The sequence below is a fragment of the Chamaea fasciata genome, unplaced genomic scaffold (genome assembly GCF_029207755.1).
Source record: "Chamaea fasciata isolate MVZ Bird 193981 ecotype frontalis unplaced genomic scaffold, bChaFas1.0.hap1 SCAF_6, whole genome shotgun sequence".
NCBI lineage: Eukaryota > Metazoa > Chordata > Aves > Passeriformes > Sylviidae > Chamaea > Chamaea fasciata.
Window position 1 is genome coordinate 31,690,018 of NW_027094091.1, and position 21,261 is coordinate 31,711,278.

A 21,261-nucleotide genomic window follows, 5' to 3' on the forward strand; every position below is an offset into this window, starting at 1 on the left:
AGTCCCAATGGCTGACAGAGTCAGCAGTGGCAATCAATCCTTAAATTACATACAAGGTTACCATTGGAATAAACCAAAAATGAAAGTCCATATCATAATACAAAACTTCGATGCACTAGCCAGTGAAATTTCTGTTAGGTTTTTTGGGGTTTTTTGGGTTGGTTTTTTTTTTTTGTTCAGGTAGAAATCAAGAGCCCATAAAAATGCAGAACCAACTTTACCACATACCACCAGCTCTATAATATTTTTGTATCTGTTCTGCAGTACCAGACAGCTGTAGCTTAAAAAAAACATCTGTTCAGAATTTTGAACAGTAGATATTTCAAACAGATAAACTCAAGTGAGATAGAGGAGAATTAATTAACATATAATTAATTGTAGAAACCTAAACTGTGTAAAAATATTCCCCAAATCAATTATTGTCTCAAAATGTAGCACAAATGGAAACGCAGGCTTAGCAAGATTTGATTTTTCATAATGTTCTCAGTTAAATTCCCTGCTCTCATTTTACTTTGTGAAATAGACTTTCCATTGAATTTCCTTTCATCTGAAAAAATATTAATATCTATTTCTATAACGTACACTTGAATAAAAGCCAATGCATACCTTTCCTTTTACCTTGGTTTGATACAAGTGAGATATCCTACTGGAATGCTCATTTAGCTCTATTTAAGAGTGTAAACAAAAAGCCTTATCAGTGTTAACAACATTACACCTTCCAAAACTTGAGCATGGACCTCAGGCTCTTCAGATTGCCCAAAATTTCCCCACCCCGCTGCAAGTTCATGTTCTGTTTCTGTATTTTTCATTACACTTGAATGACTTTTAAAAGTTTTCCTTTCTGATACAAGGAACTAAGAAAAGGGTTTTTTTAACCTAGAGAGGGATAAAGATTACATGAGAACCTAAAATCTTTCAGATTTATTTATCAAGAAATTAATTCTATTATCTGTTGCCTTTTTATATACATAGATACAACTAAAGTACACCTGCCTAAGCGATGATTTGGTTTGTAATTTCACCATTAAGATCACCTTCTGGAGATACACCTTAGTTTTTACATATTTTGAGAACCATAAAAAGTAGGATACGTAAGAAATATAAGTACAACTGTAATGTGCACTGCTTTTAAAAAGGCACCCATTGCCAAATCATTGCAGAAAGATTTAGGAGCACTCAATATTGCAACTCAAAAAACATAATACATTGGAGAGTCAAAGTCTGACTGACAAATTATGCTGTGTCATTCCTTCTTTGAAGAACAGATTGTATGAAAAAGAAAGTGGAAATAAGATTCTCAGCATACGAATTTGTAATGTCAGAAATCCCAGTTGCAGCAAGTTCTGAAAATGAATGTATCATGGATGTGACCTTCCTCATGATCCATCAGCTTAGATGAAGATAGGGTGGGGGTATAATCATACCATGTGAGCTTCTGGAAGATTCAGGCAAATGAAACAGAACCAAAATACTAAAGACATAGCATTCCTAAAATCTGTCTAAAAAACCCACACACACTGATTGCATATGTATGGCGGGAGTTCAAATAGCTTATCAAAATGAAAACAGCAGATGTGATTTAAAATGGAATCTTACCTTTCTGTCTCTTCACTTGGGGAATATTGCTGATTGTGGTTGCCTGAACTATTTCCACTACAATTTGATACCTAATTTTAAAAACAGTAGGGAATAAGGGTGAAGAGAGGGAAGAGAAGAAGAAAAACATTAATTTTTTTACAATGTGTTCTTCATACAGCACACTTAAGAATTAATAAAAATCAAAATACTACTTCCTCCTCACCTGGAAACAGATACCTGCAACCTAAGCAGCAGTGTGCACACGGAGCAGGGAAAACAGATTTTCTTGAAACAAAAAGGAAACATTCAACTAACAATAACACTGCCCTCTTCTCTCAACTGGTGGCATTGCACAGACAGGTAATATTCAGTGAACACAACATAACGTCACACTCTAAACATTAAATATAAGTTTTCTGTAGGAAACCAGGATGGTAGTTCAGTTTTAAAGAAAAGAGATGTCTGTAAGGTTCTTCCAGCTAATCCATTCAATACATATGTGAAGCATGTATAAATATGTGGAAGAAACAAATCAGACTAAAATTTGTACAGCATCAAAGTACTACACTCCAGGAATAATTAAAACATGTTTATCACATAAAACTATACTACACAATAGCAGACAGTTAATGCAGCTAGCAATTTAAGTAAATTTTAAGTAAAACTGATTTTGTAACTAGCAAATACTATGCACTCAGCAAAGAAAATGACTGCCAGTTAAGTCTTTCATAAATGTCAAAGTTCTGGTCATAACACTCAAATGCCTTTCAAAGCACTTACTTGGGTAACTATTAATACCAAAAAGAAAGCAAGTACTCCAGTGAATTTGCTATCTATCAAGTTAACTCTTAGATGAAAGCTGAAGCCTCCTGGAAAGGCTGTTATTTCTGTAACTACTTATTCTCCATTTAAGAAAGAACATGTGATCCTTAAAACACATTTCCCTTCTTTCATGTAAACTTTTTTCACCAACATCACTCAATTCCCCCCATTTCTCTTGCCTCCTGTAACTCTTTTTAGGATTTTGATTGTCTCTGGCTCTTTGTATATGCAGTTTTATACACACAGCATACACTCACAACTACATTTCCAGATTTTTTTTTACTGCAGAAAATTCTTCAATTACGAAATTGAAACCTGAAAACCTGTTTGAAAACCTGTAATTTTTGTAGCACTACTTCCTTTTGCCATTGCTGTATTTTGATTGTTTCTACCCGGCACCACAGCTCTTGCCCAGTCCATCAGAGGAAGAACAGCCCCATAGAGTAAGAGTGGTGGCATAGAAGTCCCTCAGTTAACACCCCACTCAGATAAGACTTCCCTAATTATTGAGGGCAGCTCACTTAGACTTTTGATGTATTATGTGATCTGTAAATGCACTGCAATGACACTCATTCACCCATTCAGGTGTTGTAGGCTAACTGTGAAATCGTGAATTTAATCAAACAAGGTACAGACAACCAACTGTACATGGAAGGTAGTTCCCACTTATCTTGTAACTTTTTTTCCTTCCAGATTTACTCCCCATTTGTTCACATTCACAGTTCCGCATGTTTTTATTACCAATACTCAACATACTTAAAATCTTTTTTCCTATTCTTTGTATTACATTAAGTATGGGAGAAGCTTGGTCTTACATACTCAAAGATACTGTTTAGTCTGTTCCTCCCAAGCACTGGGCTCTCACTGCAACTACTCAATAGGAGTGCTGTACAACACTACACGACAGAAACACCCCCTTGCTACACTGCCAGACCAAGACCTTTTTCTCCCTGTAACTCCGTTCCAAATACTCTAGCTGCTAGATATTCTGTGGTGTTGGTGAGTAAACATCTAAGGACATTTTAAATGTGATGTATTAATTTAACTCTGAAGAAGTGACTGCATGTGATAAACTGGACCCTTCATAGCCTCACATCCACATTACTTCCTTCCTCCCTATTCTCCGTTATAGTCATTTCTTAGATAAAAGATGATATAGAGCCAGTAGTGATGGTCTTTCTTACCATGAACTGTGTTGTGACTTTTTGCTGCTGTAATAATAAATATTAGAATAAATACAATCCTGATCCTGAGCGCAGAATAAAAAAACTATCCACCAGCCTATTTCCTTATCACTTTTTATCCTCAACTATGTTTTTAACTCAGCATGTCTTTAGTCTTCTTCTGACAGAGAAAGCAAATGTTTCACATCCGATGTGAAAGAATTCATCTTTTCTTCCTTATTTGTAGCAGAATTCCAGTTAATCCATGCTAACTTCTGTCTGAGGGGAAATGAAGGTGAAATTTCACTGTTTAACTTTTTCTTCTTGAAAGACATAGGGACAACATTCTTTGTGAAAACTTGGTAATACAGGAATAAAAGTATGTCTCCCTTCATGACAAGCATCAAAGAAATGAAATATTAGAAAGAGTGAGTTTGAAGGACATTTGTGTATAACCATACAATGATCCCTTCTGTGAAAGCTTTGCTGGTTTTTCTCACCCCATTCCCTCCAACAAATTCAGCTCTTCAGATGGTAAAGGTATGATATGAAAACAAATTTTAAAAAACTCAAAATAGCTCCCCAGAAATCAGCATATTCCCTTTTATGAAAATACCAGCTTCCCTGATTTCCCTATAAAAATTTAAGGGGTATTTCCACAAAAACAATAGTTATGTTCCAAAATATTAAGTGACTAAATGTTAGATGTTCACATAGATACAAACAAGCTAGGAATCCAAAATTCTCCAAAATTAACATTTAGTTACTGAATCATTTAAATGCATTTCAAGAAAAAAAATCCAGAAAATCAATGCAGAAAATCAATACAGTATCTCTTCTTAAGTTAGCACTTCTAAGCTAGGAGGAAAGCAAGATTTAGAAAATCCTAGCACAACTATTATCCTTTGAAGGAGATCTGTTTGCATAGCAGAGAGCTTTACACTTGCTTACAAGGAGACCCACATAGCCTCCCTCTCTTTCCTGACTTCCTGGATGAGAGCAACACACCCCTTTCACCCACAGGTTTCCTCTGAACCAGCGAGAGGTTTTCCCTGCCTGCCCCATCACGAATACCTGGCTATAATCACAGGAAAGCCTAGCAAAACTCTGTTAATGAAATCAGTCTGGAAGGATGCCTTATCAGCCCTCCCTCCTGTACTGTCACATGCCTACATCAAGAAGCACCCAGGAGTCCATGCCTCCTTGACTGTGGTCAGACAAGAGTCTGAGGAAATGTTTATCAGTGTCTCATGGCCTCTTGAACTTAGCAAGGTATTTTATCTTTATTTTATTAAATAGATAATAATCAATCTGCAAAGATAAGTATGACAGGAATGTTTAATACAAAATAATGAGTTCCCAGCAACTGTAGTGCCTTAGGATAAATCTCCCTCAAAGGTAAGCCTACACCAAAAATTGCTACTGCTTGAATGTGTTCTTTACCAAGATGTTATGTGGCAACATTACGAGTAACAGGAGGAGGCTTCGAGTTCATGAATCCCATGCACTGAACAGACACTGAAAAATTATTTCCAAATAAAATCAAGAAAAGGAATTCAAGATGAGCATAATTACCCAGACTAGCATCTAACTGGGAAACTCTGTTGAAGTAAAACATGCCAGTAATTTATTTGTTGTAACAGAACTGGAAGCATTTTCTCCACTCCCATCACTCCAACAGACTCTTACTGTGCTCCTCAGTGGTAAGTGCACAACAGCTTATTTGTTTCTTCCTCTTTAATTCCTTCTTTATAGATTTGCCCTGTGGTTCACTGTTGTAAATTACAGCTAAGTACCACCTTTTTTTTTTTTCCAATCCATACAGGGACCACTGTTCAGGTTTGTAAATGCAAATCTGCAGGCTTTCATTGGTTAATCATGAAAGCTTTGCCAAAGAGACTACACAAATTTGAGATGACTACAGGTTGGCCCATCTCTCTCTGCGTGCTCCCACAGTGCTGGAGCACAAAGAGAATGGGAATGCCTTCTCCCACAGGAAATGCTCTTTAACCACTATCCCAGAGACTGGCTCTGTACAAACAGAGAAAGGAAGAACACTGCCTTCAAAATCAAATACTATTTCTCTTCAAAAAGAAGATACATTTTCTCAGACATATTCCATTAAAATACTGATCAGCTCAGACTGATCAACATTTTGTAGCATGTAGAGGAACACATTTCAAGATGATGACAGTTGGACTTCATGGACTAGAAAGGAAAAAACTAGGTGCAGCCAAAACCACATTATTTCATAAAGCAGATCTGCTCTCTGGTATTAAAGAACGCAATTTAAAGTGACCTATCAGCTAAAAAAAGAACACACTGAGCATTAATGTGCTTGAACAACAACAACAACAACAACAACATAAGAGTTGGGTTTCTTTTGAAACAAACAGATCCATTAGTGTGATTATGCTAATAAATATGTCAATTAGGTTTTAGGCAGAGTCTAATAGAGGCTAATTTCTGCTCTCAGCAAAGGCACACTGTCCCAGAGTAAAGAGCAAATTTTACAGCAGATGAACAATAAGTAGCCAAGCAACAGAATCATTTCACCATCACCCAAATGTATTTTCCTCTATCAGAAATGCAAGTGGTTTCAGAAACAAAGAGAAGAACAAGAGAAAGTACGGTGTTATTTATGCAGCCTGCATACTCCATCCCAATAAGCCATCTCTTGGCCTGATCAAGTTCAGGGTCGCAAGAGATGACACAGAATTCACCAAATGTAATCAATATGTGTATTTCAGATGTAGCTGCAGCCATTTGAGAAGAGAAAAAGGTGGCCTGCAGCCGCAACAGAGGGGAGTTGGGAAGAGGAAAAACTACCAGTTTTGGCTGGTGGTAAGAGCTTAGGACAAACATTCCAGAAATGGTTTCAGGGGTCCTCCAAAGCTTTGCTCTGCTCAACAAAACCAACTCAAGGACATCTAGGGAGGTTCTGCAACAGCAGTATCTCTGTTCTCTGCTTCCCAGTCACTTGCTCCTTATCCTTTCACATAAATCAGAAATCAGAGGAGAAACAGCTGTAAAGATAAGACAAGCACAAACAACTGATTCTTGGGCAAGCAGGCTTAAGATGCAGGCAAGATCTTATATTAGAAGAAAAGATATAAGGGAAAAGAGATGAGACAAGGAGGGGAATTAGTATGAAAGTGAGCAAGTGGTATTTGCATTAGAAAACAGGAACATCAAACAAACTCATGATATGTAGGAGCACAATGATGTTTTTTCTGTTTTTAACCAACTCTGTAGAGTTCATTAACATTGTTAAGAAGGATGCAATTGGGAAACACCTTCCCTGCAATAGTCCAGGAAAACTTCTCATTCAGTGGTAAAATGTGCTGGAACTCCCTTCTTTTTCATGCCACAGAATCACAGTAAGCTGTTCTGAATGTTCAGTGTCCCTAAGGTCACTATAGTTCACAGTCACCGTACCACCATGGCCAGCCATAATTCATAAAGATAATGAGGAGAAAACCATCCACGCTAACAGAAATTCAACGTATTTCATCTAACTCCACAGAAGTAAGTTGCAAAGAAAAGTTCGGTATGCCTTTCATACATTTCAAGCATTTATCCCTTTCAACACTATAATCATCTTCAGTATACTACTAAGCAGAATTTTTATGCATTTTCTGCCACTGAGCTAAAATGCTTACTACATTAGAAATCTAAGAAATTTTGTAGCTTATCATTCTTACTATCTCTGCTTCACCAAACAAAAAGAAATCTAAAATCAAATTTAAAAAGAAAAATCCCAATCAATTCAAATCTTAGTAATGGGCTGGAAAAGAAGCATGTTTAGTTTTGAATGAGCTACAGTGAAACGCTAAATACCTCAGTTGTTTCAGGAACTCAACATCAGAGCTGCTGTTAATGAGTTTGATGAACTCCTCATAAGAAGGAGCATATGTGTAGTCTTTCTTCTGATGCTCATTCATCTGTTCTCTGTACTCCAGCTGGCTGAGTAGCATTCGGTTAATGTAGTCTGGATCACTGAGCAGTTCCACCACTGGTTTCAGTACTGGAGAGGAAAAATATTTTAAAACAAAATCCTTATGTTGAACAATAACTGCTGTCTTGCTAATGAAAACTGCAAATAAAAGGCAAAAATAAAAATCCAAGTTCATAAACATCAAAAAATCCAAAACCAGTCTTCTGGACCACACAGTACATTCGAGATTGTACATGCCTTCTTGATAAAACTGGTTATTCTGTTACAGAAATTGATGCACATTGACAAAGCTGAGCTCTATTTGGAAAATCCCAAGTGGTTTTAGTTCTTTATGCTGTGTGCTCTGAAGGCTATGACATTATAGCCAGTATAAATTAAAGTAAACTGAATTGTATAATATACTTGGGACTTCATAACTTCTGAATTTGACAGTGCCATAAAAAATGCGTACTGTATTTATAAAGTGTAGCTGATAAAAGCAAAATAGAAATCTCTCAATTTAAAAAAAAAAAAATCACCGGATAAATCAAAGTGTAAAATAATGAATTAAATATAATATAATGATTCAGTTATAAGATCCACAGATTTAAGGATGTGTTTATTCATCTGAATGAAATATAAAAGGCCAGAATTATTCAGATAATCACTATAAATAATGCCAGAGAAAGCTGCAAAATAGTCCTCTATGAAAAAATAGAGTAGGAGAAAGGACAATTTGTGTTTTATCCTGAAATGTGATAAACAGCCTGGCATCAAATCATGGCAGTTAAGTAAGTATATGCTTGATTTTGTGAATATAGTGTCTTACTGGCTATCACAAAAATTAAATTTCAGAATGTAAAAGCAGAGCATCAAGACTTATACATGATAAACTTTGTAATTGCTAATATTGTACATGTACAAATGGTTAACCATCTCTTATCTTTGATCTACCTTTTGTTGCAAGTATTTCTGCAAGGACTATGCGCAAGCTGACAGACTGGACATCCTTTGAGGGTAGGAGACAATACACCAGAACTTGAGAACATTTTTGCAGAAATCTTACTTCTTCATCAGAGCTCCTCAAGCATGAGTGCAGCAAAAAAGGTCTTGGTGGATCTTCCTGCCTAGAAGGAGAAAAATAAAAAAAGAGAGAACTTACACACCACTTGTATCAGAAGTCATCTATGACCATCAGTAGCTAACTAATAAAATGCTGCAGCATGAGCACTGGGTGGGTGCTGCGCTGAACACGCAGAGCAACATGCTGCTGGGTGAGTAAGCCCATGATGCACACTGTGTTGTTTGCAGACTCCTCACAAACAAGTTTTTGGATGACAGCTCTGAAAAAAAAAGGGAGCAAAACTCCCTTACCTTGATTCTGTGCCCAATACTGTCTAGTTTATGTCCTTGCAGGTGCCAATGCTTTTCTGGTCTTTTCAGAACATGTTTGACTGAACTTCTTAGTGCAGATCACAACTGAATCTTTTCTTTATACAAAAACAGCTGTAGAAGCAGAGACAAGGTACCCTAGCAGTTCTTTTATGGCCACATGCCTGATGTGCTCCGCTCCATTTTAACAACAAGGTGACCAAGCCAGTGGTTCCAGACAGACAGACACAGTGTCACCTAAGAGGCACCACAGTAATTTACAAAGGTACTCAAGACTGGTCATCAGTAGAAGCCTCTAAGGTGCTACAAAGGCTTGAACCTGTCATGTCTCATACCACTACCTCCTCCTTTTTTCCATAACATCTGCTTTCTTCCCAGAGCTGGAGGCTGCCATCCTGGTTAGGTTAGGTTGCTGTCCTTAGTCAACTGACTGTTACTCACAGAGCTACTCTAAGCCCTCTGTTTGTGGAAAAAGTGACCAAGAACTGTATATAGTCAAACCCAATGTTTTCAGTTAGATGTCACTATACACCCAATAGTGACAGGCAGTATTGTATAATAACTAATTTTTGCTAGTCAGTTCAGGAGGATGAAAATATCTTGGAATAGTAACAATAACTCTGATTTTGTTCTAGTAATACAATAATTTGTCTTAAGGAGACTAAAATTAGTTTTACAATTAATTTTCAGAAAAACAAACATAAAGATGACATTTGGGGTTGATTTGACTAACACCTTTAACCCAAATCACAAATTAAATGTTTGCAAACACAGATCATGAAAGGTGTTTCAATTGTTATAGGTAAGACAAATTTCAAAACAAGTCCCTTGGAACATCCTGCATATAAGTACTCCTTTCTGAGTAGTGCTTTATGAAGATGACGTGTAATCTTCATTGTCAACCAGTCCAGGTGGTACAGCTGACTGAGTTGTTTATCTTGTTCTGGTAAGATCTTTTCTCAGTGGCAGCTGAATATATAGCTATTTTCCTCAGTGCATTTCTACTCCTCTTGCATACCCCCAGACATATCCTGAAGCCTTCTCTACACCACATCAAACATTCCCTGTCATGTTCTCCCTTAAAGGGATTCATTATTTATCCAAACCCAGACATGTCATAGGCAGACTCCTGACAGAAAGTCTGGGTCATTTACCTACAGCCACCTCTTATTATGGAAGTAAAGTCTTCCAGACAGGTTGGTGCACCCAAAGTCAGCCACTTAGAAACACAGCCAGAAGCATATGCAAAATGCTGGCAAACAGGACAACTCACAGTGAACATAGAATAATTAAGGTTGAAAAAGCCCTTTTAGATCATCAAGTCCACCACTAAACTATGTCCTTAAGTGTCACATCTACATGGATTTTTAACACTTCCCAGGACAGTAATTTCACCACTTCCCTGGACAGCCTGTTCCAATGCTTGACCATCCTTTCAGTGAAGAAATTTTTCCTAATAATGTAAACCTCCCTTGGCATAGCTTGAGGCCATTTCCTCTCATCCTGTTGCTCATTACCTGGGAAAGGATACAGACCCTCACCTAGCTACGACCTACTTTTAGTCCGTTGTAGAGAGCAGTAAGGTTTTCCCTGAGCCTCCTCTTCTCCAGACTTAACAACCCAGGTCCCTCAGCCACTCTTCATAAGGCTTGTCCTCCAGACCCTTCCCCGGCTTTGCTGCCCTCCTCTGGACATGCTCCAGCACTTCCATGCCTTTCTTGCAGTGAAGGGCCCAAAACTAAACCCAGGATTCAAGATACAGCCTCACAAGTGCAAGTACAGGAATTATCACTAGAAATAATTCCCATTTATTAACAACCATGATACAGAGTTAGAACTAAAAGCAAATGGTGACTGCTTTTTGGCCTGTGAACAAACCCCATCTTTTTTGGACACCTTATCTCTGGGACATCTTGCACAGTGATTAGATCAAGATGAACTTTCATAGCATGTGCAAAGCATAAAACGAAGTCATAATGCACAGAAAATTTCACTGAACTGAGATTAGCCTTCTTTGTCTTCAGTATCTATCTACAAGTCTCCTGAGGAATGCCAGTCTGTTTGGGACTGCAAACACTCTGGAGCATTAACTGTACCCATAGTATCACACATGCAAGAGAAGTCTGTCTCCCTATTGTAAAAATTTATTCCCACTCAAGGGCCAACACATACAGCTTTGTTGAGCTGGACCTAAGCCAGGACTTTTCTGACACACAGTCAGGAGAACACAAAGGGAAAATGGAACAGAATAAACAAGCACATAGGCAAATATTTGGTTCTTACCCTTCTAAATTGTCTAATGTCTCCCTGCCCACAATGCAAGGAATGCAAGGGGAGAGCAGAGTTGCCTACTCTCCACCTTACAGGCCGTTCACGAAAATCTTCATTTTTTCCTGCAGTTATCTCCATTACCTAAGAACATATGACTCTCTAGAATAGGCTTTCCTAGCCAAACTATATCTACATGTGATCTAAAAAGCAAAAGGGAAGATATTTACAAAAATAATAGAGAAACAAAGTCCTCAGGAAATTCAGCTCTAAACAAGCCTTGCCTGTCAGTGCCAAACAGTTCTGTCAACAAATCCTGCACCATTCATCACTGTTGGATAAGAGAAATAAAAGGAAGACTGAAAGCAGGAGAGGAAGCTTGGGGAGAAGCTTAACAGCTACAGAATAAATCAATATGACAGTGATAAAACAGACAAGACAAAACATACTGGTTTATATCCTCCTTTGCATGTGTACAGGAAGCATTACAGTTCTATTTGTCTCAATATTACCATTGACGAGCTTGCTGGGAAATACTGTGTGTCAACAAAACATCTGGCCAGTAAACAGCAGCCCTTTTAACCCAGGCTTCCCCTTCACTAATACACATTAAAAAAGAGAGCAGTGAGCAATCACAGAAGTATTAACACCCCTGCTCAGCTACTAAACCATGTCTGTTCACTGCCTTGGAGCAAGAGCTAAGATGTCCTGACCAGGCATATTCTTAAGGCTTGATATAAAACCTAGATCTTCAATTCCATGAGAACATGGCACTGTTCATTTTGCCGAGACCAAGAGGAAAAACTGAAACTTAAGTGCAATCCACATACATGTACACAAAGCAGAGCGCTTCTACATCTCTCCAGTGTCAATATATATTAAGCAGTATTAAATAACCCAAATAATAACATAGACATTATTTCTTTTCCTATCTAATTCTGAACATGTATTATTAGCACTGTGTGGTTGGATTTTCCAAACAAACAGTCCCTTAGTAATCACAGAAAACTGAACTAAAACTGTGTGCAGATATTTTTAGGCAGAGCTTTAAAAGCCCAGTCAATTAGGCATAAATTCTGAGCACAACTGTGTGCAGTGAACTAATATAAATGTGGCATTCTAGCAAACAGTTCCAAAACAGGCATGATACAAGCCTGCTAAACCAGGCTCAATTAATCGCCTTCAGACAATATTCGAATAATGGCAAGTGGCAACTTAATTCATTTGTGTCTTCTTGAACAATTAAGACTGAAGTAATAGTGACAACAGTCATCTGTCAAGATGCAGGTGACTTTAGTGATTTAAAACAGTAGACAGAGCATATGCCCTATATAGTATTCTTATAGATCATATCCATCTTCCCTCACTTGTGAGCTACAAGGTCTTGCCCAAATTCCTTTTCTGTAATTTTATGAAAAGCCTTCTCTGAATTTTTAACACTATCTAATACTTTCATATAGTGTCAGAAAGCAAATGGATTTCCTTCAGCTGCCCCTCAAAGCACTGGAAGATTAAGCAGCAGAGTACAAATGCAGATCCATAGATAGGACCTGCCAAAGTGAATTCCCTTGTACCAGGTGTGTTCCAAGCTGTACTTTTCTTTGGCAACAAACTGACACCTACTGTAACTACCCTCTGCTCAGAGGCCGCTTTGTGTATTTTCTGCCTGTGTATCCCACTGAGAGTCATCAGTGTTAAGACTTAACCCCTCACTGCTGCGAGCCTACAGTTCATCCAGCACTTTATAAAGGAAAGCTGGAGACCAGATTTGCTGCAGCATTCCTGAAGAGCAGTTCAAACATCACCAGAGTTATAGAAGTATCATAATTTCCTTCCCATACTACGAGTAAGCAACTCTGAGCTAATATCAACACCTTTTTAGCAACGATACCTCATTTCTCAGGAATGCAGGACCTATGGCCATTTCATAAGACTGGACACCTGGGCTTCCCAATACAGCAACCTCATGGAAAATTTTTTTTTCCTGAGAATCTACTCTATAGATATCCATATTTTTGACAAGGATCATCTGGTAACTGTATGATAAAGACTCAAGAGTATTAAGATTTGGTATTTGTGGTTGGATGTATGCACCTGACCCAAAGCATCTTTGACAAACATAAGTCAATTAGCTTTGAAATTAGGCAGTACACAAATTTACACACACACCCTCCCCCCAGAAAAAAACTAACCAAAAAACGCCCATGCCCCCCAAAAAAACAGCCAAAAAAAACCCCAAACACCTAAACAAAAAAAAACACCACACCAACCCAAGGGGTCTGTAAAAAATTAACAATTCCTCTACAGGGAATTACTTAAGAGATAGATAGACAGACAGACAAAAAAATGTTTTCTTCAGCCTTGCTATTTCTTTATTTAGTCTTTCAAGAGACAGCCTTGAAGAGCTCTATTTAAGTCTCAATCAGTACAATTGTGAGCCGAAGTGCACGTGCAACTCTAAATAAGTGACGTCAGTATATTCAACATCCACCAAGCATTTTCATTAAACCAACTCTGAGAACTACCAGAACCACAAGCAGGCTGCATCTCCTCACCTATATCACCCTCAGAGCTGTAAGCTTCTTGACAATGCAGCAAAGTCAAAATTGCTTGATCTATTTGAGTTTTCTAAGACATAAAAGAAACAAAAATTTAGACCTTTACAAGCCAGTATAACAAATATACTAGAAAAAAGTATCTACTTAAAAAAACCCCAAACAAACGAAATAACAAATCACGTAAACCCCAGAAAGCACAACAAAAAATAGAAACAGTGAACAAAGCCAAACCCAAAATTTCCACAGCTGCTATTTTATCAAGATAAATCAGAAAGTTTTATAAATCATTTCAACTAATGTTTATGGTGCATAAAACCTGTCATTTATACATGCCACAGTTACCTCTTTCAGGAAAAAGCATTTGACATGTCACATTAGTAACAGAGACAAAGAATTTATGAAATGCTTACAAACTGTGGTGTGACTGAATCACCACCAGGATGTCCTAATGCTTATTATGGTGTCAAGGTTATACTCAATCATTAACAGGAAACCCAAATTTCCCACACTGAAGCTTGAAAACAAATGGTGAGCTTTTGACCTAGTGCTACCCATGGGTTGAATTCAATAACATGCTCAGGCCTTGGTTTTTCATGGCTCATTTGCTCTCACCATTTTCATACATAGCTGTTCCCATCGAAACAGATCTCTGCAGCTTCATACTAATCCCCTTGATACACCTTTCCAGAGGCTGACTGTGATAACCAGCTCTTAGTATTTCTGGTTTCTGGCAAATGGAATTATAAAAGAAAAACAAGACTTGGGAGAGGTATTTAGTTGCTATCCAGACAACTTGGACACGTCTATAGAATTAACCAAGTTAAATCTCAAGTGTTAAAACTCCCTTTGTATCAGTCTGCTCTTGATCAGTTTGTGGCGGCAGCACCTTTTATTTTTAAAATTTTATCACAATACACACTGTAATCACAAAAAAAAAAATTGAAGTTATATACCCTATACATGCCAAGGTATTCACCTGGGCCAAGAAAATGAAGTTATTTTCTCTCCTTACCCTGTCTGTAAAACACAAAAAACAAAAGGAACCATTATCAAAACATGTTTGACACAAACTTTCATCCCCGAACAGCTTACCATACTGATTGATCACTGAAGTAGCTATTTCCCCACAACACTTTCCCCCCACACATCTTCCAAGAGCATTGAGCTCTTAACTATAGGTTCTGAATCAGCATTGGTAGCAGCCTGCAGACCCCAAGATTCATTTGGCAAGTCATAACTTATGCTGCAAGTCTGGGCACAAACACACATAAAAACACTTCAGCATATCCCAATAGATGGTGTGTAGCAGACAACTGGTCCGAAGCAGCCTGCGATACCACATATTCATGTTTGCAGAAACCAATTCTTCCTCTGTCTCTGGGGTCAAAGGTGCTCTAGCTGTAGGTTAAAGGCAGAGAACACTCAAAACCAAAAGACACAGGGAAAAAATTAAATTTAAAAATTAAAATACTACTACTAATAAAAATAAAACCAATGTCAGTTGACCTCCTCTTGCTGGGGTTTGCTCAAAAAGCACTGCTTGTCAGGGGGCTTGAGACATGAGGATTAACTGTCTTCCAATCCCAAATGCCTACTCTGCTGGTTTTTTCTGGGTTTATTTTCTTCCCAATGGCTGGTATGGGGCAATATTTTGGATTTGTGTTGAACACAGGTTGATAATATAGAGATGGTTTAGTTATTGCTGAACAGCACTTGGACAGCATCAAGGCCCTTTTCTGCTTCTTGAATCACCCCATTGCTGGGGGTGTACAAGGAGCTGGAAAGAGACAGCCGGGACAGGTGACTACAGCTGACCAAAGGGATATTCCAGGCCATGTGGCATCATCGCGCTCAGTATATAAAGCTGGGGGAAGGAGGAGGAAGGGGGGATGTTTGGAATGATAGTGTTTGTCTCCCCAAGTCACGGCTACATGAGATGCTGCCCTGGAGATGGCTGAACACCTGCCTGCACACAGAAAGTAGTGAATGAATTACTTGTATTCCTCTGTGTGCAGCTTTTGCTTTACCCCTTAAATTGTCTTTATTGCAACCCACAAGTTTTCTCACTTTTAACCCACAAGTTCCTGCACTTACTTTTCCAGATCTCTCTGAGCATGCTGGTGGGGCAGTGAGTGAGTAGTTTGTGTGGGGCTATTGCTAGCTGAGGTTAAACCATGATACCCACTTATCTAATGCAGGCAAATCTTATTTTGCCTATGCTGCACCCAGCAAAAAATAGAGTTTTATTTATCAAATGCCAATAGTTCTGTAAACACTTAGAGCAGTTATTCTTAGCCCAAAGAAAGGGCAAGGGAACTCCCTTTTCCTTTCATGTGGACAGCTTCACAGAAAGTTATTTACTCTTTGTCTGCGTCTTGCTTAAGTCCTTCTGGTACTCACTGAGCATTTCATCTAGAAGAATAGCTGCTTCTAGCATTCAACAAACATATCATGCTACCAGAGGGAGACTACATTCCTGGGACCAGATAATTCCAGCCCCCAAAACGCACACTGCCACCACAGACAACACTGCACCCACATACCAGCCTGACCATTTCCATCACTATACACCACCTTAACTCAGCTCACAGTCCATCCATAAAATGGTATTCCCAGTATTCAGCTTGCATATATTCTAGTTAAAGTAATCAAGGGAAGACTCTTGAACAAGAGATGAAGGAATGAAGGAAGAAAAGGTGCTATGAAACACGAATGGCCAAATACTAACCTCTTTACCCTTGGCAGGATGCATTTGGCTAATCCTGTTACAAATGCGCTCCTGATCCTGCACATATGGGAAAAGAGCAGTAGCTTCTAAAAATAAATCCAAGTCTGACTTTTCCTCCATATCTCAAATTCATAAACTAGCTAATGCTGGACACAGGAAATTATCATATTCCATTTCTGTACACCAAGCTAATACTAGAAATTAAATGGTTTCCTACCTAAATGTCACAGATTTTTCTCACTGAAAAGTGATAGTTTCCTTTGAAACCCAAACTGAACCTCAAAGTACACCCCAGTGACACATATAAGATGAAAAATTTGGGAACTGTCTTGCCTGCAGCCTGTATTGCTCTATGTCACTCCAGACAGTTCTGCCCGTGGCTAGAAGTGTCTCTGCCCTTATTTCACTCAGTAGTTGTGTGCGGCATGCACAGGAAAGACAGCTACTGTTAAAGAAAACCAGGGGATAAAATAAAGAAATGGGAAACAGACCTAACACTACAACATTCCTTTCTTCCAGTGCCCTGTCTCCAATCAGCCACCATGAAAGTGGCCTCTCCTTTACTGAAGAATCATAGAATAGTTTGGGCTGGAAGAGGCTTAAGGTCATCTAGTTCCAACCCCATGCCATGGGCAGAGACACCTTCCACTAGACCACGCTGCTCAAAGTCCCATCCAACCTGGCCTTAACCCATGCTTTGAAGGGAGACAAGGTCTCCCAGCACTTTTCTTAATTTCTAGCCTCTGCTGGCTATTTACCTTGAGCTGATTATTACTAAGTGGATTTTTGAGATGGTTAAGATGAGCCAGAGGGAAAGCAGGAACAAAAGAAAGGACTGTAGCACCCTTCCTCACACTGAAGGGTCTCAGCCTATTTTCATCCCCTCAGACATTCTGGTTAATCACAGATTGAAGTTAGTCAGTGAAAGCAGAAAAGTAAAGAAATCTGTGTGTCCAACATGCATGTAGTCACAAAACACATGAACTTCACTCTGAAAAAAACAAGACATCTGTCCTCCCTGGGCATGGATGATTCCTTTCTGCTACGTTAGTGGATTACCTGTTATCATATAGGAAAACCAAGACAAAGTGGCTCACGGGGCACCCCCTCCAGAGACTGTATCAGAGGCATTTAAAGCTTCATAAGCTGCGACACAATGGACAAAATGCCCTTTGCCATCATGCTGCAGTATAAACCCAGTGACAGGAATGAGGAGCACTCCAAGAGGTATCACAACAGGAAAGCTACCTCTCTCTAATTACAGCCTCTGTTCCACTAGATTTATCATCCAAAACTAACTGGATTCATTATGAGATACAGAGGGAAATGTGAATGCCAATTTACATTTATTACTGTCTTTAAAACATTAACAGAAAGCAAAGCAGATCAAGAAGATCCGCATTCCCTGCCTTAGGAAGATGAATTTTTTGTTTGAACTGTGGCAATTCAACTATGATTCAACCCAGTAGACAGCTGTACATCACCCAGATTTTCACTCACTCCCTCACCCTCCCACAGTGGGATGAGGAAAGAATAGGATAAAATTCCTGACTTTGGGGTGACCTAATTGCAGCCTTCAGGTACCTGAAGGGAGCCGAAAAGAGAGGCGAAGAGTGATCTTTCACAAGAGCCTGCAGTGATAGGACAAGGGGCAATGGCTTCAAACTGAAAGAGAGTAGGTTTAGATTAGATATTAGGAAGAAATTCTTCCCAGTGATGGTGGTGAGGCACCCGAACAGGTTTCCCAAACAAGTTGTGGATGCCCCATCCCTGGGACCATTCAAGGCCGGGTTGGATGGGGCATTGAGCAATCTGGTCTAATGAAAGGTGTCCCTTCCCACAGCAGGGATTGGGCACAAGATCACCCTTAAGGTCTCTTCCAACCCAAGCCATTCTATGACTTGAGAAAGAAGCAGTTTATTAGAACAGAAAAGAAAGGGAAATTAGTAATTATAATAGAATTAGAATATATGAAGCAGGTGATGCACAAATGCAAATGCTCAACATCTGCTGGCTGATGCCCAGCCAGCTCCAGAGCAGCATCTTCCAGACAGGTTTTTGCCTAATTTATACATGTTTATACTGAACATGACAGCACATGATATGGAATATTGCTCTGGCCAGCTGGGGTCTGCTGTCCTGGCTGTGTCACTGCCCAGCTTCTTGTGTTGCCCACCCCCTCAGCCTACTCACTGGCAGGGCAATATGAGAAGGTGAAGTCCTTGACTTAACATAACACTGCTTAGGACCAACTAGAACACCAGTGTTATCAACATTATTCTCAACCTAAATCCATAATACAGCACCATTTCAGCTACTAAGAAGAAAATTAACTCTATCCCAGTCAAAAATCAAGATAACAATATAGAAATTAATTAAAGGCTTCCAGGCTAGAAGCGATACTTCTCTACTTTTTCGTTCTCAGTCTATAGCTTAACATATCAGCAGGTTATAGCACAGTAAACTCCACAGCAGTAGGCAATTTGTACAGAACTCAAATTCTTGTTAAAACTACAAATTCCCTTAAACAGAAAACACTATCAGAATATTTGCTGTGCTTTCAGGTTTATTACACGCATGTTCACATCACTCAGCAGCACAAATTCCATCTGTAGTGTATGAGCACAACATCACCTTTCTGCTGACTTTGCAATAGCCTGTACATAGCATTTAAGCTCTCTCTCCATCTGCTAAGAAACGGTGAGCTCTGTACAATTTCCATACACCTCCCTGGACTTTCTGAGCAAGTTTTGATGGGCAGCATGAGAATATTCTAGTACAACTTGCATCATGCAGCATCATGTTGCTGATCTGTCAAGCACATTAAAACCAGACCTTTCTCCTCGTGAATTCACAGCCTTGCAGCCCACAAAAAAGTCATTGAGTCCAGTTCCAGCCTCTATACATTGTTCAGTTAGAGCTGTTGGGTTGGTTTGTTTGGTTTTTTCCTAACCTGCTATTACACTAATTCTTGATAGGACTTTTTTCATTCCCGTATTAATGCAGCCTGTCTTATCCCGAGTTAAGGTGCATTTACTACTTCCAAGTGCAAAAGTTAACCAGAAAATAACTAAAAGAATTTATTTTAGTTCTACATAGTGGAAATAACAATCCAACAAAGACCTGATGAAGTGGTCATAATTCTCAGAGACAAGAAATCTCACCAACAATCAGCACTAGTAATACTTAATAATTCTGCAATTCTAGGTCCTATATCCCCAGCTTCAAACAGAAAAAACACTCAGATTTAAAAAAACAACAACAACAAAAAAAATTCAACTTCCTCATTTTTTTAACTGCTCAAATCAAATTCTTCCCCAAAAGCAAGCACTTTATTCTGATAAAGGACAAGTGCAAGCATGATACTTAAAAAAACAAAGAGCACACTTAGGAGTTTTGTCTGACCAATAGATTTCCATCTCATTGCAGAGCTAAAAGAAAGTATTACCTGGAACCCACTGCAAGATCTACTGTGAAGTACATACACCTTAATTTCTTGTTTTCTTGAATGTAACCACCCTTTAGTGTCTCGTCTTTTTCTACCCATTAGCTTACATAAAAAATTAGCTAGGATCTACCACAAATACATTGACCATGTATTCTAATACAGAAGAGAAAGAATTGTCAATGGCAACAGACTGATCATTGACAAAGCAAAATTGCTCTTTTTGGTTTGAAGGAGTGTCAAAAATACATGGATCTAACTGTAGGTAAAAACAACTTCACATAATAAAATGTAGTCTAAATCTGAATGACCAAAGCGTATTCCAATTAGAATAACCAAAATGCAGGTAAGTGCAGATACAAGACCAAATTTCATGCACAATTAGAGAAACTGTGCATTCAGATGTGGGAGCTGCATAGGCTGAGAGATCCCATTTGCAATTATAATTTGGGTGGAACTCTAGTGGCCAGGGGAAAGCTGGCTTTTTCAAGAATCTTTTGAAGAGATCCTTGCCAAAGAGGAAATTCATTAAATTAGCAAGATAACTTAAACAGAGAAAGAAAATATGGCCAACAATTTTTCCACTAGAAAAATCTTGTTACTGCAGGACAGGCCACCTACAGAAATCACAAGGCTGTGCCTCCCAGGGCTAGAAGAAATGGAAAACTGAATGAATAACTCCTGGTGCTATTCTGGGAAAGGTGCAAATAACTATCATCATGTCTGTTGACTCTACTGACGGTGGTCCCTCTCTCTCTTGCACACTCACAGTACTTTGCAGAAACTGCTCCTACTGTGAACAAAGTAGATCTAAAAAATGGATTAAACTGAAAAGAGTAGTGAATCTAAACTCTTAGAAAAAGGAGTCCAAATGTTTCCTTACAGATGTTCTGAAGCCTGCTTCATCTCTAACACTGGTAATAAGCTTGAGCTATTTTATCAGTTTCCTACAAAAGCATTATACACCGTCTTCACTTTGATTTTACACATCTGAAAGTAAAGAGAGAAGCAGAAAATTCCACTGAAATGCAGTTTTGTTTTTACCTGGCATTGGCTCCTTTAAGGTCACAGAAGTGGGAGAGTAAAGCTTTCACTACATCGTTGCAGACGACTTTAACTACATCAATGTGACTCAGCCTCTGTCGCAGCTGCTTGGCAATCTCCCAAAAGTCTTCAGAGAGCAGCTGGTACAGCTGCCCCTCATCTCTGCTGAGTTGCCCATACCAGGACAGGATGTAATCTCTATAGCTGTAGTCAAACACTGAAAAAGAGAAACAAAACAATAAATAGCAAAAACTGCAAAAGGACAAGGCATACCAAGATAGGAAAAATGTAATCCTCCACCCTTCTCAAAATCTGTCTGGGTAATA

The 21,261-nt window shown here is 38.8% G+C and overlaps 1 protein-coding gene across 1 annotated transcript in view; it reads right to left on the reverse strand.

Moving 5' to 3' along the window:
* The window catches only part of SNX25 (sorting nexin 25), an 83,270-nt gene that overhangs the window by 41,124 nt on the left and 20,885 nt on the right, over positions 1–21,261 (reverse strand). Inside the window, exons 3-6 of the mRNA XM_066185878.1 lie at positions 20,936–21,152; positions 8,455–8,627; positions 7,404–7,590; positions 1,597–1,667 (exon numbers count right to left, since the gene is read on the reverse strand). Of these exons, the coding sequence (XP_066041975.1) occupies positions 1,597–1,667; positions 7,404–7,590; positions 8,455–8,627; positions 20,936–21,152 (648 nt within the window). The remainder of the gene's footprint in view (positions 1–1,596; positions 1,668–7,403; positions 7,591–8,454; positions 8,628–20,935; positions 21,153–21,261) is intronic.